Source organism: Seriola lalandi, unplaced genomic scaffold (genome assembly GCF_002814215.2).
Source record: "Seriola lalandi dorsalis isolate HSWRI2012SDOR001 ecotype SW California unplaced genomic scaffold, Sedor1 jcf7180002054464, whole genome shotgun sequence".
Classification (NCBI taxonomy): domain Eukaryota; kingdom Metazoa; phylum Chordata; class Actinopteri; order Carangiformes; family Carangidae; genus Seriola; species Seriola lalandi.
The window spans coordinates 614,240-639,512 of NW_019525017.1; the positions used below are offsets into that span (position 1 = coordinate 614,240).

At 41.8% G+C, this 25,273-nt stretch overlaps 5 protein-coding genes across 8 annotated transcripts in view; 2 read left to right on the plus strand and 3 right to left on the minus strand.

Moving 5' to 3' along the window:
* Positions 1–958: 958 nt before the first annotated feature.
* Positions 959–8,310, minus strand: cog7 (component of oligomeric golgi complex 7). Its single transcript, XM_023411381.2, has 17 exons — positions 7,817–8,310; positions 6,579–6,727; positions 6,179–6,295; positions 5,638–5,806; positions 5,437–5,519; positions 5,172–5,294; positions 4,827–5,025; positions 4,585–4,712; positions 4,293–4,447; positions 4,065–4,181; positions 3,879–3,944; positions 3,530–3,716; positions 3,273–3,413; positions 3,015–3,098; positions 2,759–2,873; positions 2,114–2,257; positions 959–1,928 (listed from the first exon to the last, which is right to left on the minus strand). Exons 1-17 carry the CDS (start codon positions 7,980–7,982, stop codon positions 1,762–1,764), a joined length of 2,310 nt encoding a protein of 769 aa, XP_023267149.1. The 5' UTR covers positions 7,983–8,310; the 3' UTR covers positions 959–1,761.
* A 677-nt stretch (positions 8,311–8,987) lies between these two features.
* On the plus strand, positions 8,988–9,890 carry LOC111658639 (myeloid-associated differentiation marker-like protein 2). Its single transcript, XM_023411217.1, has one exon. It carries the CDS (start codon positions 8,988–8,990, stop codon positions 9,888–9,890), a length of 903 nt encoding a protein of 300 aa, XP_023266985.1.
* A 1,502-nt stretch (positions 9,891–11,392) lies between these two features.
* Positions 11,393–12,238, plus strand: LOC111658640 (myeloid-associated differentiation marker homolog). Its single transcript, XM_023411218.2, has one exon. It carries the CDS (start codon positions 11,393–11,395, stop codon positions 12,227–12,229), a length of 837 nt encoding a protein of 278 aa, XP_023266986.2. The 3' UTR covers positions 12,230–12,238.
* A 409-nt stretch (positions 12,239–12,647) lies between these two features.
* LOC111658694 (putative protein MSS51 homolog, mitochondrial) lies at positions 12,648–16,771 on the minus strand. 3 transcript variants are annotated; one of them, XM_023411308.2, is made up of 7 exons: positions 16,174–16,771; positions 15,810–15,859; positions 15,515–15,670; positions 15,290–15,414; positions 14,567–15,127; positions 14,161–14,254; positions 12,648–13,642 (listed from the first exon to the last, which is right to left on the minus strand). In XM_023411308.2, the coding sequence occupies exons 1-7, from the start codon at positions 16,330–16,332 to the stop codon at positions 13,438–13,440; spliced, it is 1,350 nt and encodes a 449-aa protein (XP_023267076.1). In that variant the 5' UTR covers positions 16,333–16,771; the 3' UTR covers positions 12,648–13,437. The 3 variants fall into 3 exon arrangements, with proteins under 3 accessions (XP_023267076.1, XP_023267075.1, XP_023267077.1); XM_023411307.2 differs by having other exon boundaries at positions 14,567–15,130; positions 16,174–16,663; XM_023411309.2 differs by lacking the exon at positions 15,810–15,859 and having other exon boundaries at positions 14,567–15,130; positions 16,174–16,274.
* Positions 16,772–17,587: 816 nt separating this feature from the next.
* The window catches only part of LOC111658695 (putative protein MSS51 homolog, mitochondrial), a 9,315-nt gene continuing 1,629 nt past the window's right edge, over positions 17,588–25,273 (minus strand). Inside the window, exons 2-7 of one of the 2 annotated variants that reach the window (XM_023411310.2) lie at positions 24,611–24,785; positions 24,320–24,469; positions 22,401–22,525; positions 21,517–22,080; positions 18,951–19,044; positions 17,588–18,387 (exon numbers count right to left, since the gene is read on the minus strand). In XM_023411310.2, the coding sequence (XP_023267078.1) occupies positions 18,180–18,387; positions 18,951–19,044; positions 21,517–22,080; positions 22,401–22,525; positions 24,320–24,469; positions 24,611–24,768 (1,299 nt within the window). In that variant the 5' untranslated portion in view covers positions 24,769–24,785 and the 3' untranslated portion in view covers positions 17,588–18,179. The remainder of the gene's footprint in view (positions 18,388–18,950; positions 19,045–21,516; positions 22,081–22,400; positions 22,526–24,319; positions 24,470–24,610; positions 24,786–25,273) is intronic. The other variant, XM_023411311.2, reaches the window with a different exon arrangement.

The window sequence follows — 25,273 nt, forward strand, 5'->3', positions numbered from 1 at the left end:
AAAGACTAATTCTTTGATCGAGCCAACAAGTTCACAGCAAACTTTACCATGAGTCTGAGTATTAGATGAGCTATTAACCTTTAGATATATTAGTACATTTTATTGTAATTCACTCCGCTGTACAACATTAAAAAAATCATTCAAAATTATATAATGTAATTCTATTATGGAAAATTGCCCTTTTAACAATGTTATATTATTACATATTCCACCATATTATTGTATTAGTATTATTATTAACATATAAGAAGCATGGTCAAGGAGGAGCTATTTTTAAGTATTTTATATATTGTTGGGTAGGTTCATCTGTAACCATGCCATTAGTAGTTTTATAAAATGATCATGCCATGTTTTGCATATAAAATCTTAATATGACAACTATAGTAACTACACTGCAGCTGTTGTGTAGTAAAAATTATAAATCCAATTGTGTGTTTTATTTTCTATTGTTAATTATTTTGATGACTTAAAGATTGTTTTAGTCTGTAAATGTCACAACCTATAGTGAAAGGCTATGTATGTCAGTTTCCCAGAGCCCAAGGTGATGTCTTCAGATTTCTTTTTTGATTGAGAAACAGTCCAAACCCCAAAAATATTCAATTTACAGTCACAGAGAACCACAGCAGATCTCTACATGTGAGAATCAATGGCATTTCTGCTTAATAAATTACGTAATCAATTATTAAAATTGCACCAAATGATTAATCAAAAATAATCAGCACTAGTTCAAATATTAGATTTGCCCATTTTGCCAAAAATAATTTTTTTCCTCTTTTTCCTCATTCCTCTCAGTCAGGAGTCTTACCTGTGTGTTTCAGTAAAGTCTTCTATTTCTGCAAGTATTCCCCTGACACCTGACTGTGACAGACGTGCCAATTTTCATGGCTCGAGGGTGCAAATACATGCAACATCGGTTAAGAACATAACATGGTAAGACAAGACACTTTTAGACATTGGATTCACAATCTGCGTTTGACAAGCTACGGAAAAGGTCACACGTTTATTAAACTAGATCAGTTACATTAGCAACTCATTCTGCCCCCGCATTTCTCAAGTAAATAAAAAATAGCTTTGGAAAATCACACAAAAGGCTACATCATAGTGTTGATGTAAATGTTTTATGTACAGATTTTCAAGATACTGCATGGAAAAATTAGGAAAAATGTCCACATGGAGATTATTCATATCATTTATCCAGCCCCTACTACATCAGAGAGAGAGTGATAGACAGATCCTCTACCTTTACTGTTTAAAGTCAACTGCTGAACGTGAGGCTCAGTTACCAGAAAAACAATAGCGCTCATATCAGAAATATTACCTTTATTATTATAGATGAATTATATCAGTAAGATAGATTTCAAATGCTCTCACACATGCCCTGATGTACATTTAGTTATTTCGTCAGATGCTTCAGCAACTTATAAACACAGAGATTAAAGATGTAGTGTCAAGACACTTTCGCTTTTTGGCTTGACTTGAAGGCATTATCACTGATGACACTGTCACTTTAAGTCACACTTAGTTCAAAATTAATCAGTATAAAAAAAAAAGTCTGGACCACCCTGATTTCAGTCTCTTAACATTCCCATAACTCCCATACATATACGTATGTACGTGTATACATATACACGTAGACAGAACAATAAACCTAAAATGCTGCCGCCCCAAACAATCCAGGAATGGATAAAACATCGCTGCGAGTCCCCGGTGCTGCTCTGGAAGCCACTGTACCTACATAGTCCTTCTCCCTCTCCCTTACTGTTAGTAGTCGATGCAGCGGAGGGCAGCGATGGTGGAGGCCAGTCGACGAGGCAGCAGTTTGGTGGTCTGTCTGTAGTTCTCTGGCTTGGCTCTCAGCAGGGTGACGATGTGCTGCAGGGTGCGGGAGGGCTGCAGGCCCAGAGCGTCCATCACGTTGCTCAGATAGTCTGTGAAGCAAGAACAGGAGTCATCACCCAAAATGATTCAACATACATTCATTTGCCAAGGAGCCAGCATTTCATTGCCTTTTTCCCTGTGAATATTAATAACAATGTCAATATATATCACTGTTTCTCTTAGCCATCAGTCACGGCTAACTGCATGTGTCCATCCAGCGTTATGGTTACTGTACCGATATCTGTGGCCAGCTGTTTGGTGGAATGGGTGCTCAGTTGGGGGATGAGCAAGATGGCATCACAGTAGGTCTGCATGGTTGCCCGAGCAATGGAGCCCAGCCAGTAGTCTGCTGTGTTGTCCAGCTCGGGAAGGTCATCACCTGGAACAGAGGGAAGGTGATGTTTCAGTCAGTCAGCTGACAGGGTGTGAAAGGTATAAGAGATAGTGGCACAATTGCTGAGACGTTCTTGGAGAGGTTGGTTGGGAAAAAAGGAGCCAAAGATGGAGGATAAAGGTTAAAATTAAAAGGTAAAAATAAAAACCCAAAGATAAGAAAAAACTAGTGCTGAATCCTCAACTCTTTAGGTTCTCAACTGCCTTTGCTCATACAGTAATGTGGGCTAAATGGCTTTTTATTTAAATATCCAATTAAAATTAAATTTGTGCATATGCTCACACATAAAAGTTTCACTATGCTAAAGTTATGAAGTATCTCTCCTTCTGACTGTGAATTTCTCAGGAAAATGAAGAAACTATAAGTGCAGAGCATTAGGGCTTCAGAGCTGAAGCGGAAGGCTTTGTGGAAAGAAAATAGCGGAAGAAAACAAATATCGTTTAGAGAGACAGATTGAGAAGAGAATCAGGACTGATGGTCAGTAACCTTGCTCTGGAGGGAAAGGCAGCTTCCCAGCGTGTAAAGCCATTTCTAGTGCCGGGTCCTCCTGTGTCACAAATGGCTCCAGGTGGAGTGGCAGAGACATCAGGTACTGCCCTATCTGGAAGGGGACAACATAAACTAATATTGTTTGATACATCCAGTAATGATCTGCACTCAGCAATTTAATTGGTACAAATTATGATTTAGGAATAATTTACTTTAAAAATCAGGGCTTATATTCAGATCAAACCTGACTGACATTTGTAATGTATTCTTGCGGCGACAGGCTGAAAGTTGGCAGGTCCTCTGTGTAGCTCTCTCCAAAACCGGGTACCTCTTGACTCTTATCACAACGAAGGAGCACAAATCAAACAGCACGAGGTGAGATTAAAATAGATACAGCAATGCTCAGATGCACACTCACACATACAATCCAAAAGCTCTTAGCACTCATACACTCAAATCACATCCATCAGTATTTGAAATCAAATAATCTAGAAACTTGACACTTAATCACCTCCATCTTGGAGACGAGGCAGAGCTGGTGTTTGATCTGCAGGAAGACGGAGTCGAATGCCAGCTGGTTGGCCTGCTGGTTGAGTCTGGTCAGAGCTGCTCTGGGCTCAGCTAACAGGCTGGAGTTACCTGTGCCCTTCTCCTGCGAGACAAACAGAGAGAAATGCATAAAAACAGCTGCAGAGGGTGTTTGACTGAGATTCAGTTCTTTTCAGAGAGAAATCACCAGACTTTTCTGACATCAGCACCACTCCATACCTTTAATGAGTAGAGGACTTCCATCAGGCTGTTATATTCAGCCATATTGCCCCTCTGAAGGTAGTTATATTCCTGCCATGGGTTCTTGGTGACGCTCTTCCTCTCTGTGGAGCTGGCCTCCTGGATGCCTGCCAGACTGCGGGGGCTGTATGACTCTGACAAGTACTTACCTGCCGTACCCAGGATCCTATAGGAGGGATTGATTGATGACAAAAAAAAAAATTTATTAAATTCCCTTAAACTTGATGATGTGCCTGACGATGTGCCACAATTATACTGTGTACACAACAGTTTAAGGTAAGATGGGACAAGTGGAACATGAAATATGAATCATGAAAGTTTCTCTTACTTGTTTGACAGCTGCTGCTCAAACGCCCCACATTGTCTCAGTAACTCTCCACAAGTGGCAATAATCCTGCAAAACACAACAGAAAAAACAGTTAAGTATGGGCAACGTCTTGTACACCCTCATCCTCAAACTAGTAAGGTGTGTACCACTTGGTTTTTCGGATCTGAAATGTAAAGGAGAATTAACCTGACTGAGTTCTGGAATGCTGTCCAGTCCTCCTGAAAAGAAGATGAACTAGGTGTATCCTCCAGTTTACACTTCTTCCTGATTGACTGCAGTGTCGTGGAGAAATCAGACACATACCTACGAAAAGCACAGCATTAAAACTGGCAACATAAATCAAAAGTTCACACATGCTAAAAATTAGGCAAATTATTTCTACCAATATTCCATGTGAGAGTCAAGGGTGTTTACTTGGTGAAAACGGCTTTGAGAGCTTTAAGGAGGCCACACACGGCCAGTCCGTCAGTCAGTTTGACACAGCGGTCCACAGCCGCACTAGACAGGCCAAACAACTTGCCGACAGAGTGGCTCAACTCTTCTACACAATCAATTACCTCCCCGTGTTCCTAAAAAGAAGAAAGAATATGGAGTGTGTGAAACATGAGCGGCACCAACTTTAAGAAAAGAATGAAAACGGGAAGGGAATCAGACAAAAATGACAGTTGTGGCAAAAGTGTATGTGTATGTTTGTGGGTTGTGTTACCAAAGGAACGGCACTGATCTGGATGAGGAGGTGACCTTCCTCCAGATCTCCATACTGTAGCTGATAAGATTTATAGGGGTCATACAGCGCACACACCAGCTCATTCACCTTCAGCAGGTTATTCTCACCTGGAGAAGTAGAACAGACGTAACATGAGTAACATAAGTGAGCTACACTCACCACACCTTCAATCAATACAGTTTCTTTGTTTTGAATGCATCATTTTTTGGCATTGTGCAGACCCAGGTGTGGCAGCATGGCAGCCTCCAGGCTGTGTCCAAAGGTGGACGTAGTTTGATGGAGTTCCAGCAGGGTGTCAAGACGCTGCTCAAGAGCTGCCCGCTCCATGGCCGTGCTCAGGCACACAGCGATGGACGGCACCATGGCCCCCAGAGTCTGGATCAGCAACACTGTCACCACTTCATATGGGTTCTTGAACACCTGTTGGGTGTTGACAGTTCAGGTAAAGTTTGGTATTGGACTTTTTCTGACTGATTACTGTCCGGCAATTTCAAATAATGTGTTAGCGTCGATGCAACATGAAGTACAACTTATTAACTGTCTGTCAGTACTGTAGTGTTTCTGACCTGGCTGCTCCACTGGAGCTGAGCGTGCCACGTGGAGAGCAAGGTGTCGTAGAACTCAGACAACTGCTGATTCAGACTGAGCTCGCTCTGAGAGAGATCCTGCCAAATGCTCACCAGCTGGCCCTGGAGAGCCCAAAACAAACATTCATTCACAAATGGACAGTAGTGCATGTCTCCACCGAACAGGTTAAAAAGAGAATATGATTTTGTGATGGCTCATTTATTAATTAATAATCACGGTCAGGGAGAGGCCCGTCACACCCACCTTGTGACACTTATAGTAGTAAGCAAGGAGCTGTGGCATTCTATCTATCTCTGTGAAGACTTTAACAAACAGCTTGGCTTGGTCTGCAGAGAAAAAACATGAAAACATACAGTAAGCATATGTAGTGTACACTGACAGTGACCTACAGTGAACAAAGAAATGGAAATCTAAAACACAATCGCACTTGTCACAGGTTTTTACCTATAGACATGGAATTAAAGGTCGCTACTATCTGTGGACTGGCGAGGGCCTCCAGTCTGTTTTTCAGAGCCTCCAGGTGGACACACTTTTCAGAGTAGTCTGGTGTGTCCACCAGCATGGCCAGGCTGTTCTGCATGCTGGTCAGCTTGGAGGAGATCACTGCAAGGTCCTGGGAGAATAAAGAAGCATATTCAAGCTTAATGTCAACAAGCCAACACTTAAAATTTTATTGTCAATTCTTTCCTACTTTACAAGTATGAGATATTAAATATTTTGATCACTTTTTCTGACCAGAAAATCTGTTGCTATCAATTGCCTGTGATAATCCATTAGGAGCTAACTACAGGATTTAGTTGTGTATGAACTCCTTCTCTTACAGTATAATAAATATATATGTCCAACATAAAAAGGAATTCAATCCCATGATTTTCATATTGAGAACATTTATATAGACGGTGAGAAGCTGCCACAACACAAAGGTTCAGCGAGCTCTACAAAAACTTAACAAGGAAAGTCCTTCAGGAATTTATTTCATTTATACCTGTGTTTTGAAGGTCTCCTCAATGTCTGCACTCAGTGTGCTCCACTTGTCTGCCTCCTGTAGAGCCTCAGCTGCCAGCTGCATGCGGCTCTTCACCTGATCTATCTCCACCAGGACCTGGTGAATAAGACCCACAGAGAATACAAGTCATGCGTAAGAAATATCCTCAGAGCACCCTGCACAGTTTATGCTACTCAGGCTTTGATGATTCCGCTGCTCAAAAACAAAAGACACTAATTGTTTCAATAATATCAAATTCATCACTTGATCCCTTTAATAGTCAATGTAGATATGTGTCTTTGTTTAACATGCAATATGTTACTTGTGAACCCTGAATATACTTCAAGCATGCAAGTGCTAATTATCTAATAATGTCATAGCAATGGAAATGTTCACACACCTGCATTGACTGCACAGTGTCCTGCTCAAACTTCTTGATGTCCTCTTTGACCAGGACCATTTGCTCTTTGAGGAAGGAAGCCTCCTGTTTCACAGCCTCCACATCTCGCAGCACTCTGGGCATATTTTGGAGGGCCTGATGACTGCTCTCTACAAAACAGGAATACAGCAGTCTTTCAGTTACTGAAGCACATAACAAGAAAATTATAACTGTAACCACATTATATCATAGTTGGTGCCACTCTGTAGAAAAACAAACTGAAAACAGTCATTACATGCAGTTCTCTTTGGTATTAGTTTTAGCAATGAATGATGTGATTTCTCTGGTGTGCTGATGCTTTTTTTCCCAAGACATGAGAACTGTCTTGACCTTAAGCAGTAAAATATATTTTTTATATAGGGCTGAACAATATGCAAAATATTCATATTGCAATTAATTTGACAGATACTGCAATTGTGATTAGAGTTACTGGTAATGGTCATTTTTGCACTTCATTTTCACTTAGTCATCATACACTTAGTTGCCAGTTTATTAGGTAAGCCTAGCTAAAGGTAATGCAGTCTAATACAGCAGTCCTGCAACAAATCCTCCCTTCATGAGGGTTATAACGTTCAGTTTTTATTGAAACTCAGATGGTGTTGATTCAGCTGATTCAGCTGATTCTACCCCCCTTTATATGAATGGCACATAAACACCTCTTTGTATAATGCAATACAATTCAACAGCACCACAAACAACATCCTGTAAAATGATCACAAAGTTGAATCAACACCTCTTTCTGACAGCATCAACAGATGTAGCTAAATCTACTTAATAAATTGGCAATTTAGTGTATGTATAGGATTCACATAAACATCACTGTCCTTTGTCCACTGTCTACAATGATCTTGTCCATCTTATCACCTTCTTTGAATTGTTGCAAATTTACAAACTCTCTCAAGACCACACATTTTCAAACTTTCCACAAAAACATAACTTGCTTTTGCATAATTTTAAATAGTGAAGTCAGCAACGATAAATAACTATGTAGATATAGTGTAATGCCCTACTGTGTAGACTGAGTCATAATTTATATATATTGAGAAGTGTTTCTAGTATTTAGTCTATCCCACATATATATCATCAGAAAAGGTAAAACACTTGACAAGAGCAAATATTGTTAAGAGAGGCAGCAGGCGAAAGAACACATTTGTGGTGCTATAATGGAAAGATACACTAGTTTTCTTAAACTAACTGACCCTCAATAGCATTGTTGACCTCCTGGATGAACAGCTGCAGTTTCATGACCAGTGTGGCTGCGTGTGTGTCTGCTTTCCCCGGCGCGTCCTTCTGCACCACCTTGAAGGCGCCGTTCACCCAGTCTTTCACATCAAAGTCATCGTCCAGGAACTTAGAGAAATCCATCTGGTCTCCTCCCTCCTTCCCCGGTGCAAACAGCTGGGCGGTGTTCAGTCAAACTCTGCGGCTGCAGTCTGTGTCATCGACCCATTGCTAACGTCAGGCTAGCTAATTCTTCCCAAACAATGGCTTCGACACGAATATAAAATAAATAGCCCACGAAAATGAAATTATCATTACAACTAAATATAGTTCCAACAAGGCGACGGCTTCCTCCAGAGTTGTTTTTAAATGTCTACAGTTTCAAAAGGAGAAAAGTACGGACATATTTCTCTGTGTTTGGCTTGATGCTATTACTGCCACTGACACTTGACAACAACTTCCTCCTTGTGCTTTCTGTTTATCTTCCCCAGAAACAGGCGCCAGCTCCAACAGACTGGCCTACTGAATAAAAAAAAATGTATCCGCAGTATTAAGAATATTTCGTCAACAAAATGGCACAGTTTGTTTGTTTAAAATATAAATCTATCACATTTGACCGATAAAATGAGCAAGGTGCACATACAGTGGTTGGGTTGAAGCAGTGTCACAAATAAGTATATCCGTGTAGAAACGTGTTTTTTTTCTCGCCCTTTAACTGTTTAAAGGGCTTGTTTGCCCTGAGCTTGTCTCTCAGGCAGTCCTTCATTCCAGGCTTTGTAAGTCCCTAGACATCTGCACCTCAAATATTTTAGATTACTATGGTTATGTTACATCATTGAATATATAGCCTGTAGGTCAGCATCCCATTACCTTTCTGTAATAGTGTCCCTATTCAAATAATGGCTTTACCTAGTCAAGCATCAAGCACAACTTCAGTTATTTCATATCGGTTGTAGCAGACATTCATCCTTACACACAGCCCATTTCATGACTATTATGCAAACCAGAAAGGCAATAAAAGACTATAAGCAAAGTGGAGTTGGAAGGCAGCTTAGCAAACACACCTCATCCACTTTCTTGCAGCTACCTGGGAGGACATATACCTACATTACAGGCATATTTCAACCACTCTTCAGCTCCTTCAGAGAGATGGGAATAATTGATAGTATTAAGGACACCTTATCCCAAGCAGTGTTTACTCCTTCTTCTCTGTTATCCGGACGAGGCGGGCTACATATGGCTCAGATCATTCTGTCTCTGGTCACCTTCGTCCTGGCTGCCTTCAGAGGAGGGAGCAGCCATACCTACTGGAACTACGCCATGTTCACCTGGGCCTTCTGCCCCATTATGACCCTCATCATCACCATCATTGAGATGTTTAAACTTGACATCGTACTCAATTTGTTTTGCATGGACTGGTCAGACTTCACCACTGGGATGGCCATGTCTTCAACACTCATGACCGTTTCTGTTGCTATCATATATGCCAACTTCTATGCCTGCCTGAAATTAGCATGTCTGTATGGCTGGATAGTGAGTATATTTGCTTTCTTGTGTGGTATGGTCTACACATTTGAAGTGGTGAAGGACAAAATCCTGGACAAGAAGGAGGGGAAGTACCTTGCTGCTCTGCCTGGATTCTTCAAGGTACTGGAGGCCTTCATAAGCTGCATGATTTTTATATCACTGACTGGTTACAGAGACAAGCCGGCTCTGATCATCTGCGTCATAGCTTATATCATTCCTTTCCCCATCCTCCCTCTTATCATAGCCACCAACATCCTCAAGAAACTGAAGAAATGCTTGCCTTTTAACTTGGACAGATTTGTGTTCATATTCCTGGTCATCTCTGTTGTGCTGTATATCTTCACTGCTATCATGTGGCCCATTTTTATGTTCAGGAACAACCCTCGTCCCAGTGACTGTCCACCCAGCTTCTGTATCTGGGCCATTCAGTTTATGGTTGCATTCCTGACGTATGTGAATCTCATTCTTTTCACACTGGACCTTATTTTCACCTTGCTTGGTATCTGTGGCTTTAGCAAAACATAAACATGGTAGAGACTTTCCAATCATCTTTTTAAAACATCCAAACTTGAACTACAACTCTAAATAACTCTTTGTAATTCAGGTAATAAAAAATAAAAAAAATAATTCATTTATTTATTTAAATTAAAAACTGTAAGGTAAATGCTCAACATATCTTCCCATAGCATTAAAGTAAAATGCTTGAATAATGTTTGTGTTGTCAGAATGTTTAAAATGTTTGAACAATGCTTTTAAAGCCTGGTCTCAGGTTGGTGAACACTGCCATTTCTGCACTGAAGTCACATGATCACATTTTCCACATCTGGGGAAATGTAATTGGTTGCACACAGTCTCCAACGGAGCAGAAACAGCACTGCAGCTGTACACCGCAACATCACAGACTGAGGCTTTGAACATCCACTCAGAACGCCAGAGCTAAAGGGTAATCTACATTTTGTCATGCCTCACGTGTAACTTGGTCCAACAAACAAAAGCAGAATTAACACACGATCACATTATACAATGTATAATGTGATTTCAAAGCAGAAAATGGTGCTATCATCAAACAGACTCACAATCAGACTGGAGTTGCAAAATAGGATTTTTGAGCATTGGGGTTTCTGGTTGCAGTCTTTTATACAGAATATTAATTTATATTTTCCATGTCATATGTATTCATGAACAATGAGTACAGTTCTGTTGAAGCTGAGACTTTTAATATTAATCTGTTGTTTTGTTTTGTCCCATATGACGTGTAATCAAACCTAAAATTACACATGAGCTCTGGGTGTAACTTTCCATTCTCCATTTTTATACTCCCTGATGTGTTGCTGTGTATCTTGAGTATATTTGGAATATGAACTGTCTATGGCACTGCCAATGAAAAATTGTAACTTGCAATGTGTCTGTTCCTGAAAATGAGATTACACATGAATGAACACACCTGAGTTTCCTGCGATCTGTCAGCCACAGACACCGGTGTGAAGTGTGTAGTGGGAATAAAGATGCTCTGAAGAGACGCTCTCATGTTCTTGTCCTGATTTTTTCAATACCAGCTGAAAATGGTTTAAAATGATAGAAAAATATGTATGTTAAAAAAGAGACAGAAAGGCATTGTGTATGTGTCTGTTATGCTTCATATATAGTCAGTTTGGAGAAACTCGCGAGGAATTGTTTCATATTCAATTTTCCATTTAATTCAATTACAGGAAATTTAAACATTTCATACACATGGAAAAAAAACATAGCAGAAAAGTTGCAGCATATTCACCAGATTTTAAGCAAATAAGGGAATAAATCTTCCAAATTGAATTATTTTACTTACTAAATAAATGACTTGAGAGTTCAAAAGCAGTCCTTCTACTAAACAGGCATTCACAGAAAACACACCTACATAGTCTGAAGAACAATTCCTGCACCAAGAAATTTGAATACAAGGAAATGTGGTGGTCATTGGGTCAAGTGTTCATTGTTGCTGATGAAGCAGCAGCAAGGACAGTTCAGAGGACTGCGCCAAACTGAGCATCATGTGTGGCCCCTTCAAGAGCTGTCCGGGCATTTTACGCCTCCTGGAAATAATCTTCAGTGCTCTATCTCTCCTCATTGTTATCTTCAGGGGCAGGATGGTGAGTCCATGGGGCGTATGGTGTGAGTTTGTCTGGGTTTTCTGCATCATTGTGCCCTTAGTCCTGACTGTGGTGGAGGCCAAAATGTGGCACATCCTCCTGGCTGTCTTCCTACCCAACTGGGCTGACCTGACCTGCGGGTTGACCGTCCTGTGTGCGGCGATGATCACCTCCGCCACGCTGATCTTTGCAGCCGTTTTCATCTGCCTCTCCTGCATCAGCAGCATCCTCTGCTTCATCTTCTCCGTGGTCGCCGCCGTTGTCTTCCTGGTTGATACTGTGATGCAAAAAATGAAGTGTCCGAGCGGCTACCTGTCCAGCCCGAGAGGAGTTCTCCGCACGGCAGAGGCTTTCACGGCTTGTATCATTCTCACCGCTGCCACTGACCACTTTGTAAATGGCGAATGGTTCTTTCGTCCTTTCGGGATGATGTGCAGCATCATTGTGTTTGCTGTTTGCCTGCTGGTCACTGTGGTCATCATAGTTCTCAACCTGCTCAAGCTGCTGCAGTGTCTCCTCTCATTTGGGCTCAATATGATGGAGCTTGTGTTCAACATTGCGGCAGTGCTGTTGTACCTCCTCGCTGTCATTCTTTGGCTTGTCTTTGGTTACAAACGATCCGGATACAATCCTTACATCAAGTGTTCCTACACTGACCTTAACACTGTTTCCATTGGAGCCATTGTCAACCTCGTCTTTTATATTGTAGACCTGGTTTTATCCTTCAAATCTCGCTAGAAGTGTAGACATGCCTCGCATTTACAGATTAAGATGGAAACACTGATTTGCTTGTGATGCATGATTTTATTTCCTCACCTGAAAGTAGATATTTTTTTAATTAGGAAAGTGTTTAATTGACAGCAGCCGTGTATGTTATGTAATACAGTAAATGAAGCAATTTAATTATCAATTTAGCCCGAAATCAAGTCAAATATTTGTTTGTTTGTTTTTCATCTTTAAAAATAACAGAAAATACTTGCAGAACACAAGTGTTCAAGTCAGATGGTTAATGAACTAAATTGTTTGCTTCATTCTCACTAGTTATGAACAGCTAAATATAACCTCATGATGAAAAGGTGCCATTTTATTCTTGGGTGAAATGATGTCTTTAAAATAAAGGAAAGAAATCAGAACAGAAAACACAGTCTCTCCCGTATTTAATCATTTGAAATGTTTTATTGAGAAGTTATATCAGTTGACGTTTGGATAGTCTGCCGACAGAGAGTATTTGTAAGATTTCAACAGTTATAATATAAGTAATAAATTGAGATTAAACAATCCAGCTGTTTTGGTAATGCTCACCCTCACCACTTACTGGTTTACTGATTGTTGGTTGAATACTTGCATCGGCCATACCAACAGCACAGACCCCAATCTGATAAGATTTTTGCTTTAACATGTTTTATTACAGAAAGATTTTGAAACCCGTGACCAGAATAGTCATACATTCTGCCATCGTGTTATATCTATATTATATCTATAGTGTTATATATATCGTGTTAATTATAGCGAAAATATTTTTTGCATTGTTGAACATTAGTCCAGCAACAAGAATGTTCAAGGAAGATCAGTGAAATATACTCTGTAAACTCCCTGCAGGACAGACTACAGGACTGGACTATCCAAATAAAGTGTGAACGACATTTGACAATGCCACAATAGTTCAGAAACAGTATATTCAAATCTTACAACTCTGGCAGTTGCATGACATGAAACTGCGATAGTGAATGCAAATGTCAGAGTCAATACTTACAACTGTTAACCAAGGGAAATGGTACACAATTTTTTTTTTAGCAATAATAAATATGTATTTACGTGTTATTTTTTAATATTAATATTTTTATTGCTATTTTTAAAACATGATTACAGTAAAAGAAAAATGCGGTCTTATAAAAACAATGCTTCTTAATCTGAAAAAATCAGAGCTCCAGATGTGAGAGGCTCCTTCAGGCCTCGTCCGGCTCCTCAAACTCCACAGTCTCCAGGAGACCCTGAAAACAGAAGTAGTGGGAGTTGCAGTAGACAGGAGGCTTGTTGGGACACGAGCCCACCACTTCTGGTTTCAGCGAGGAGAAGGGGTTGGCTCCATTTCCCTTCATGTCCATCTCCAGCTCCAGCAGGATCTGCAGGGAGTAGGTCATCTCCGTCTCACTGCGGAGAGAGGACGAGAGGCATCAGTAGCTGCGCGCCCTCGACGATAAGAGGGTGGCGAGAGGAGAGAGAGCGAGCTCGGCTGATGGTGGCGGGAACCACATTCATCAGACACTGAGTATATTTGCATACTTTAAAGCACTTGTGTAACATACATTACAATAATGCAAATAACATGTGCCATTTAATAATGGCCTATGCCAATTTGGACGCTATTCACTGTTAAATCGCATGAAGAACATGTGGGAGGGCAGGGCAGTTTAAAAATAAAATCCATAACACATTATTAAGTCGGTAGTACAGTACAACATATTTATAAGTAATAGGATATGAATATTTGAGATATTTCAAGTTACTTTAACTCACAAATCCCCAAAAATATGTACTTAAACAAAATACTGTAGTGTATTACTGTATTGTAATATGTAATCTGAAACTTCTTTTATATTTATGTGTCTCCAGCTGATTCTGTTACAAGGACTTTTAACCGTGTGTGACTACTAGTCTGTAACACTCACTTGAGAGCAGTGAAAAGTGAAGGAATCTCATAATCCCTGAGGAGCAGTAGTGTTGGAAGCCAGCCGTCGTCCAGGCCCTGACTGGCATCAAAGTCTTGACATAAAAAAACGAAAATAAGTCAAAAAGAGCTCGGAATGGATATAAATCTTGCTGAGCACCTTTTCAGTATATGTATTACAGTCTAAAAGTCAATAAAAGGTTATTTTCTCCTAAAACAAAATGTTATATTTCATAGCGTAACACTTTTATTATATCTTTGTCTAAAGGGGAAGACGTCAATTTCCAATTTTGAAATTCAATTTCACGACAATTTGAGGTGAAAAAACTCCTTTAACCAGACCAGCTCAAGATTTTAGAGTTTGTAGGATCACATCTCCAGGATGACACGATGTTGTATGTACATACCAGGATGAAATCCCACCACCAGGTCTGGCTTGGCTGCTTCCTCTTTCTCCACCAGCTCCTCCCAGAACTGGTGGTAGAGCCCCTTGTAGGCGCTGATGTAGACCCTCTGCTTGGGGCCAAACGCTCTGAGTGGAGGCCTCACAATGGGGCCATCCAGCACCTCTGGTCCCACCATGACTATCTCGATTCCCTGGTGTCCGGGGAACATGTGGTTTATCTCATCGTAGTCCGTCAGTCTGGCTGCCAGTGTCTCACTGTGGCCTGCTCCCACCAGGTGAATGGTGAGAGGTTTGGAATAAGGGTTAAGGCCAAATAGCCTCATCCCCCAGGCGATGGTCAACGGTCTGCAGAAGAACTCACTGCAGACTCTCCACAGCGACAGCTTCAGGTCTTCATCGTCAGGCCGAGGCCTGCCAGCATTGGTCCACAGGTCTTTCATCTTTGCACCATTTAAAACGGGTTCGAAGCGAGCTGTGAGATCTCCCTGCATCGCAAGCCAGTCATCCCAACCTTTAACCTCTGACTGGGGCTTTGACCATTTTTCTGTGGGGAACGGAAGCTCTTCTGCGATGAAAGAAAATCAAATTAGCTCAGTCGTCTTACAGAAATGCAGACAGTTCATGAGGCGGTAACTATCATTTCTTGTATATTCCTCCATTCCTCTCTAGGAAGAAAAGAAGAATCCTTTCTCATTGTCTTTTACTGTTTGTGTGGATGTTTTACCTTTGAACACAAGCCACTCCACAACTCTGTCAATGGCAGCCAGACGCAGCTGTGAGCAGAGCTTCTTGTGTTTGGGCCAGTCACCTTTCTGACAGTCTTTACAGCAGTAATAAACATTTAGACATCTGTGCAAAGAGAGGACAAAAAGTGAGAGATCTATTGTCTCAAATATTCCTGACTTTGATGACAAAATAACTTGGAGGTTTACTGGATGGAATTTTTTACCTTGCACAACGCTTCAGGCTCTGTGGGTTTGAAAGTTGACTCGGCCGCTTCTCACATTGTGCACAGATTTTGAATGATTCTTCTATTTTCTCAAACATCTCTTTTTGAGACCGGAAGGCCATAGGTTTACCGTTGGTCTTGGTCTCTGGGACAACTCTGTAGAAAGACATTAAAACATAAGAAATAAAATATAGATAGAGCAGAAATGACCTTTAACAGATTAGTGATTTAATAAAAAGTTATGAACACCCCAAAAGATCCAACTTGTTAAAATATGTTTCAACTGCGTTCTCACCGAGAGACTACTGAGGCCTTCACTCTGCTATTCTTAGACTGGGACATTTGCTGCAGTATGAGGAGGGGAGTGGAGGGGGTTGCAAGGGCAGATTCATAATAAGTTTACATATAGAAAAAATAAAACAGCAAAGAACAGCAGGGAGCAAAAGTAATGAAACAGGCCTTGGTGGTAGGTTAGTATCTCAAAATGCCATTCAAATGTCATGCTGTCACTGTTTACAAGCACCAGGCGGCTCTGTTCCCGCTGCGCGTGGCTTCAGACACGTGCGATTTTTTTTCATGGTGCCATGAGGTGGTAAATGTAAATTTAGAAATGTTCTCCAAAATCAAAGTGCAGGGTAAAGGAAGTAAAACCTACTTACCTCTCTGACTCTGCCATTTCTGAGTCTCAGACAGGCTTCGCTTTTTCTTCCTCTGCTGCTCCTTGGGTTTGTTATCCGAGCAGCCTGTTGGGGGCTGCTGCTGCCAGATATAGCACCTGTGCTTTCCCTTCTAGTAAGTTTCTGACAACTCGAGACCATTCTTCACTTGACAAGAGCTGGACTCACCCGAACCGTTAAGAAAATTACATTGATACAGGTTTTTATGGGGGAAAATAAATCACTCATAAACAAAGACGTTATTGTAGAATATGATCCAACCCATAAAAGCTTTTAATTGGGTTCAGTTCAAACAATTGTAATGGCAACCCATCAGGAAATAGCCTTTGACCACTAATGTTTCTGAGCCTGACTGTTACAACACGACCTGTACTTTCTGTGTCTTTACCGCGCTCGTCCACTAGAGTTCAGTGTCACATCGCTTCACCAGAACTCTCTTCTTATGAATCAAAACAAGAAACACATGCAGACAGAGATGTCATGGTTATGTTTAACACATTAGCATCTGTGCCCTGATTGAGCATTATGAATTTTTTTCATATACTAATCCAACAAATATGCTCAATTTTACTGTTTACAAAGTAGAATTATTTCACTTTATATTACCTTTACCATCATGTTGGGGTATTTTTTATATGTGGAGAGATCAGTGTGATAAGACGATGGTCTGTAAAACTGGCATCACTTTAACATATTACTGTTTTAATAAACTTTATCACTTGACTACTCTTTCTCTTTTTGATTGGAAGCTGGAAGCAATTAACACAGAAAGATTGCGTGCAAACTACTGCTTGAAATGTTTGCATAAAGTAGCTCTGAGAGTAGTTTTGTAGTCTTTGTAGAAGTGGTCATTTCACAGCTGCTACAGAGGCTAAATCCTATGGGTTGTCCAGGCTTTGTGACAATGCTATCCTATGTAATAGGCCTGGAATCAGTGAAGCATATAATGTTCAGTTTTGTTAAGACTGTGTCCAATTGGGTGATTACTTATCTCATGGTAATATTTAATCCTGTAGCTTGTGCAGTGTTTTATAATATAATAATATAATATATAATCCACCCTGAATAAAACTGATAATAGCTGTCAAACAAATGCTGCTTGGCTTTTTGGCCTTTTCATTGTTAAGAGACGAGGGAAATATATAATTGCCTATCGAGAGTCTCCATTTAGCAAATAAAGAACTATTGTATTGTCTATTCAAGAAGAAGACAATTCCAATGGTGATCAGATGACTGTTGAACGGAGCCATGAATGACGGCGGGTTAGGCTAATGTCCAAAAACAGAGCATCCACCACAGACCACACCACAGAACACAAAGACTCACCATCTGGCGGCAGCTACGAATGAGAAACAGAATCACAAAAGTTAAGAAAAAAAACCCCAAAACAAATTCAGAGTTCAAATCAGACTCTGCAGCACACAGGATTTATTGAAGCATAGCTTTAGATCATGTGTTACATTAGTGAGCATGTGATCTGATTTCATGCAGCCATTGTGAGGTTTTGAAATAGGTTCTAGCTGCAGAGCAAATTACAGACAACCATCAAATGAGAACTGAACTCATTTTGGTCTCATTATGTTTGTATGCCCATGACCCTTTGTATCCAACATTCATGTCACCTCAGGGCACCAGTGATGCGCAAACCTTTGTGCCCCTGCTGGTGCCCTCGGGTTCCCTCACATGAGCTTTGAATGATTTCTGTAATCTGACTCATTCATTAATAATATCAGAATTCAAAAGGACACTACAGCAGCAGTGAAGGCTCATTTTTTTACTATGAAAAATGCTCTCTTCCCCAAATCAGAATGTAAGCTTCATCGCTCACATCTTCCAACTAGCTGCACAGTCGAGCAATGTCCATCTCTGAGAGGCTGCAGGAAACCCCTCAAGTTCCCCAGGAAGTTCCCGTAATCATATACTGAAAACCACATCTTTAAAGAGGGGGACCAGACAGGCTCTGATTTTTCTTTCTTTATGGTGGCCGCTTAATTGTCTGGACTTGGCTCCTCAAAGTCTTCTTGTGGCAGCAGTCCCTGGAAACAGATGTAATGAGAATTGCAGTAGACTGGGGTTTTGTTGGGGCAGGCCTGGACCTGCTCTGGTTTCTGTGAGGTGAAAGGATTAGATCCGCTGTCCCTGATGTGCATCTCCAGCTCCAGCAGGATCTGCAGTGAGTACTTGAGCTCCATCTCGCTGTGAGGACAAAGGGATGGCGGAGGAAATCGATTAATTAAGTACATTTAGCTTTATGGGATGGGGCTCATGAGAGGCCTGGCGAGAGACTAAGCACCTGTTCACAGACTTATTTCAATATCCGTCTACAAGAAAAACAGCTTCAGAGAAATTATAGAGAAGCAGCATCAACAGAAGGGAAAGAGAACAACATCAATAACTCTGCTGTATCACACGGTCTAAGGGGGGAGTTTGCTGAGAGCGCCTGCAGCGGAAGAAATAAACAGGAAACAGGTATCGGCCGCCAGAGGGAGGCGAGTGTGAGGTGTGGAAGGAGAAGTGCGATCTGGGTTTGCGGGCGGTAATAATTGTATCGGGACTGAGGACTGTAGTGAAGAAGAAGACACTGCCACAGAGCTGATGCAGTATTTAAGTAGGTTCTATATTAATCACTTAGCAGATGGAATACAACGCGAAATAATGAGGACGAGGAATCTCAGACATTCACTGCTGTTCAAAGGGAAAGAAATCTTATTATCTCCGTTATAAAAAATGTGAAAACGGGTTTTTATTATGTGACTGACCTATACACGGAGAAGAAGGCAGGGATGTTGTAGTCTCGGAGCAGCAGAAGAGTGGGCAGCCAACCCTCTACCAGACCCTGGTTAGCGTGGAACCCTGGGTTCAAAGACACAAACACCAACTGTCATCACATTCTCACGTAAAATCTTAAGTTGAACCCTAAATGGTGCGTGGAAGAACCTGACGTCACCTTTTTCTGACACTGACACTAAAAAAAAAGGAAACACTAACTGGGCTGTCTGTTTCTCTCGCAGACTGACAGAGAAAAAGTCAGATCTTTTTCTCCCCCCGGTGAGGTGAAGATCGAGCGGATTACGCTTCATTAGCCTCCACCTGCACACGTCTTTCTCTTAATGTATTTCCCTCAGGACGTGTCACTGATAGTGTTTTGCATTCTGCCTAATTATGAGTCAATATGACAAAGTTGATCGCGCCCCAAACAGGTTGACCTCGTCTACCTCGTTTACTGGAGTTGCTCAAACTCACACCACGCCAACCGAAAATGTATGACACTCACACGCTTACAGAGAGAGAGACAGAGACAGAGACAGAGAGAGAGAGAGAGAGACAAATCAGTGCAGCAGTCTGGCTATATTCAAGCTGGGGTGGGTAGATAATCCTGCAGCATATTAACTGACAGATGTCACTTTCCCCTGACTCATGGTTTATGTCAGTAGTATGTTTTTGTCTTTCTGAGCAGCATGGGTAGTTTGGTGAATGGCTCGCCCTTCACCAGATGACTGAGGTTCAAGCCTCCATGGCAGCAAATACTGTAAATCCATCCGGCTTAAGTGTCCTTGTGTGAGACAAAACCAGCAGAGCAGCAAAATAGAGAATTTCCCTACGATGATCAATAACATCTCACATTATTAGTCTGCCCGAGAGAAAGATGTAATCACAGATTAAAATTCAATCAGCATTCAGAAAAAAGTATGTGTGTGAGAAACAGGAGAGAAAGCTATGAATTTGTTAAAGCTTCAGCTGCTCTGTAACGTACATGCTGGTGTGTATACTGGTTATGTGTGTTTGCTGGAGGGGCTCAGGGGATGCCACAGAGGCTGGAGAAATGTCGGGCCCGTGATACTGGCACACAGATGGTATCATGTTATTCATCGCCTACCGGAAGTCAAACTGCAGAAAGAGAGGATTCTGATTTGAATAATGCACGCTGTGATACGAACACCCCTGAGGTTACACTCCTCATCAAAGTAAAACATTTAACAGGGAGTAAGCGTTTAGGCGTTAAGACCTTCCGGGGATAAGGTGACAAAGAGACGTTCCAGTCTGACTGTTAATGACTGCAATAATTGCTTACCACCAGCGCCACTTTGGGCCTTACGGCAGATAAAGTTGCTGTTATTAATGGTCGACTTCCTTTGTTTCCTGGTCTGAAAAACTACATTTTATAACTTTGAATATACAGTTTGTTTCATGAATTACAAAAAGCAGCCTGTGTGTTGAGTTTCTGTTTCTGAAGTGCCTGTTTTCAGTGGTCTATCTCTGTATGGATGACAATACTTCCCCCACATCCATCTCCTTTGTGAGAGCTGACAGCTGACATCATCCTCTCCTATTCTCTAAGGTCAAGCCTACTCACACACATACACACACCATCCTTTTTTTCTGCCTTCTTCCCCTATCGCTTGAACAGTGTAATAATGCAGTGCTCTGCCAGCTTTGCAGTCAAGATGCAGCCAGACACTCAAACAGTTTACTCACAGTATGACTGACTCATATATATTTAGCTCCAGTGGAGCCTGCAGTGATTGCAGTGACAACTGAGCCAGGGGTTATGGGCTCAGTTGGGTTGGGGCTTTACTGCTGCTTTGCAGGTCAAAGGGTGAGACACATGACTCATGAGCTTAGGAGGTGCAGAGTTATAGTGCCACTTTAATGAGGTTGGTTGTCTGTGAGGCTGGACAATAGGATGGACACATTTCAGTCTAACATGCTATTTTTCATGAAGTGGGGAAAAAGTTCTTGTAATGTTAAAGTACTTGTATTCCAAAAGTTTTAACTATATCCCTAATTCAGAAAAAGGGTTTTATTTGTTTTGAATATTGTTTGTCCTCTGAGTGAAAACAGGACAGGGATGGAGAGGTTGTTTTACATCAGTTAGTTTGCACATGACCATGGCATGCGATGTGCGCCTGAGTGAATCCGAGGGGGCGGATTGAGACTCCCCTTCCAAAAGGACAGCTTACCGACATTATGCTGAGTCCAGCAATCAGAAGCCAAACTCTTTCCCAGCTGCTCCCATTAATTACCCAAATCCCCAATAAAAGCCTGGCACTAATGAATAGGCCAGATCTAGTGAGTTATATGTGTCCTACTTGCGCTGTTCTCTCAAAGAGGTTATTGTCAGACAAGCATGAAAGGAGAGAAGTCACTGGTTCTGACTACTAAAGCTAAGTTGTTTCTATTTATAGCTGCAATGTTTATTCCGCTCATTACTGGATGATTTAAAAGCAATCTGAGGTGAAAAAATTCCTTTCAACCAGACCAGCTCAAGAATTTAGAGTTTGTGCAATCATATCCCCAGGATGGCACGATGTTGTATGTACATACCAGGATGAAATCCCACCACCAGGTCTGGCTTGGCTGCTTCCTCTTTCTCCACCAGCTCCTCCCAGAACTGGTGGTAGAGCCCCTTGTAGGCGCTGATGTAGACCCTCTGCTTGGGGCCAAATGCACTGAGAGGAGGCCTCATGATGGAGCTGTCCACCACTTCTGGTCCAACCATGACTATTTCTATGCCCTGATGTCCAGGGAACATGTGGGTCAGCTCATCATAGTCAGTCAGTCTGGCTCCCATGGTCTCATTGTGGGATGCCCCTGCTAGGTGAATAGTGATGGGTTTAGAGCTTGGATCCAGGCCGAAGCGTTGCATAGCCGTCCCAACTGTGAGAACTCGAGAGAGGAACTCGCTCTGAAGCCGCCACAAAGATTGCCGCAGGTCAGCATCATCTGGCCGTGCTCTGCTAGCGTTTTTCCAAAGTGTTGCCATGTTCGTACCGGACAAAATGGCGTCCAGACGTGGCCAGAGGTCTCCCTGCATCGGGAGCCAGTCGTCCCAGTTCTTTACCTCAGCGACTGACTTGGACCACTTCTCAGTGGGTAATGGAAGGTCTCCTGTGTGGGTGGTAGAACATTGATGGTTTTATGTGACACAAAACTGAGGACGAAGATAAGTGTTGATTGTGCCTGCCAAGTTTAGATTGTGTTTGAAAAGCAATCAGAGAAATATAAAGGCTGAGGAACTTTAATTAAAATTTCAAAATTACACCAGTATTGCAGTGCGACTTTCTGTCACTTTTTGTCTCTCAGGCATTCAATCTCTGCAGCTCAGCTTTAAAATTATACCATCTCATTAGCGTGATTTCTCTGTTTTGTGAACTAAGACAGCTGTTCAGGCATTTTAATTTAAATGGCACTCCCTTTTCATTTCTCACCGGTGAACATCAGCCACTCCACTAGTCTGTCAATGGCCACCAGGCGAAGCATCTTGCAGACCTTTTTATGCTGAGGCCAGTCTTTTTTCTGACAGTCCTTGGTACAGTAGTACACATTCAAGCACCTGTGAGAGAACGACAAGGAGAAAAGCAACACAAGAAATGGAAAGAAACTATGAAATTCATGAAAGTTAATCAGGAGCACTTTAGTGGAGTTTGGAGTTTGCCCTAAAAAATTCTACAGACATTCAAGGAACCTCAAGGATAAATACTCATGACTGTGGTGATCAGCTGACCTCTCATCTAGCACCATCAACAAGTAAAAGTTTCAGTTTGTTCAATAGGTTGGTTCACAACCAAATACCTGGAAAGTGAATCACATTCCCCATCAGCCTCAGCTGTAGCTTTCTTTTTTTAGCGATCAGCAAATGTTAGCACGCTAACACATGAAACTAAGATGATGAACATGTTAAACATTAAACTTGCAACATGTCATGCAATGTCATGCAAGCATGTTAGCATTTTCATGTTAGCATTCAGTAGTGTAGGACTGCAGCGCCCAGGGTTGCATCACTTATGTATATCAAGATGGCTTCTTTATTATTAGAATGTCGTGTCTGTGCCAGGATGTAAATACAATCCTACATCCACCTAAAACCCATCGTTATATTTGACCTTATACTCATGACACTGAAGACGGATTCTGTCCTGTTTTAGATGACAGCTGGCAAAAACATCCATGACTGGCAGAAGCTGGAATTTATTACTGATTATATGACCTCTTTGTATGTACCCTATGTAGCCTACGGTTTAGGTGGTGAGGTAATACGTTGGATTAGAGGTCTGACAGCCACTGCCAGGTGGTGCTTTGGGAGACTATATTACTTTACCTTGCAATCATTTGCAGCCTCAGAGGCACGCACATTTACATAAAATCATTTATCAGCCAACGTGTTCTGTCAGGGCGCACCTAGGACGTATTGGTCCTCCAAATGAGGCTTACAAGTCGACGAAGGAATCAAAACAAGGCGAGAAAACAGAGATGGCTGCAGGGGTAAAATGTATAACACGTCTTCAGAGGTACTTCAGCCTCAAGAATGATGAAAAGGGTAAAATTAATCAAAAGGAGAAGTGAGAGTCTAATGGAAAGTCACAAGCGGACACTGTTAGACTATTGGTGGTAATTCTCAGATGTCAAAGGTTTGGAGAGTTTGACTTGTCAGCGATTCTGGGTTTCTTTTTCTGCTGCTACTGGTTACTTTTGAGAGAGGCAGTAGCAGCTGAGAATTTGAAGGGAATGCACATGGATAACAGTGTGTGAGTGTTTATGAATCAGCCTGAAAGAGAGAGAGAGAGAGACAGAGAGAGGGAGATAAACAGAGCAACAGGAAAGCATAGAGCATGATCAAAAATGAGGTGCAAAAACAATGAGACCCGTGTGAATATGCAGCATAATATCCCACTCCTTACTCTCAACACGCTCCTTGAAACACACTCTGTGGTGTTGTGACACTATAAACTATAAACTACATTAAGCTTCTCTTAATAAGCTGCAGAGAAATGAATAGCAGTCAGGGGACTTAGCTATATTTGCCACTGGCCATTGTCCACCTCTGTAGAGCTGTCCACACCATCGTTGCCTATCATTCTGCCGCTGATACAATGGCAACGGGTAATGCTTCGCACATGACAGCTATTGGGCAGCAATGTCAAAACAATGTCCTCACCGGGTGATGATAAGAGCTGAACAGAAAACAGTGCAGGTTTCAGTGGCCTAAAATATTCTGATTGTCAACAATGATTAATGTTAATCGGTGCTAATGCTAAGATATTATAAATCAAGCAGCACAGACCACCTACTAAAGCGAGCACATCAGTGATGTCATGGTATCGCCCTTCAGTCGCGGCTTTGCACTCACTTCACGCAGCGTTTCAAGGTCTGTCCCTTGGCGAGATGGTCGGGCAGTTTGTTGCAGCCGGTGCAGAACTTAAAGGTCTCCTCAATCCTCTGGAACATCTCCTTGTAGTTGCGGAATGAGATTCCTTTAGCCTTTCCCTCAACAGCAGCCCTTTGTTAGTTAGTGAAAGTTGAGCCAAAAAGAAGTGAAACATGGAAAAGTAATCAATCATTTATGACATGACACGTTATATTAACAAATCAAAGTCTGGGTGCTGTGAAAGTGACACAAGAAATCTGGCAGAGTTTTTACCTGTACTGTCCGTAGTCCTTCATGTTGAGCTTGTTGAGAATCACCTTAGAGAGCCCGGGCACATTGGCATCCAGAGAATAAAAGCCGGACTGGTCAGAAAAGACGCTATCAGTCCCTGGAGCGTAGGACTGAGGGAGTGCTGGGATCTGGGAAGCCATATTGTAGCCTTTTCTTTCTACAAGGAGAAGAATTATGCATTAAAAAACAAGCCATGCTGCAGTGATGTAGAGGCGTACTCCAGGAAACTGTGACATCATTGTTGGTTTCGGTTACTGGTGCAGCAAAACACAACTCTGACCACACACGTAACTCGATGTCCTCGGGTTGGCTGCTGCAACAACCGGTTAAATATGTGCAAGTGCACATTCCTCATAGGTTACTTTGTGAAGTATGTGCCATGATTTTACAGTTTACCTTGTGATCATGGCAACGGTAATTGTTGTGGTGATTACTCTTCAGAGGTGCTAATTCTGTCACAGAGTATTATAAAATGTCATGCAGTGTTTTGGTGCCTGTAATGGAACTGGTCCCGATACCGGAAACAATACACCCCTCCACCAGTTCAACCTGACAGACGACTGACAGATACGAAGCAGAGTCATTGGGGTGGGAGGGACACAGACAGAGACAGAGATAGGGACCCCCCAGCCCCCCTAACCCCCC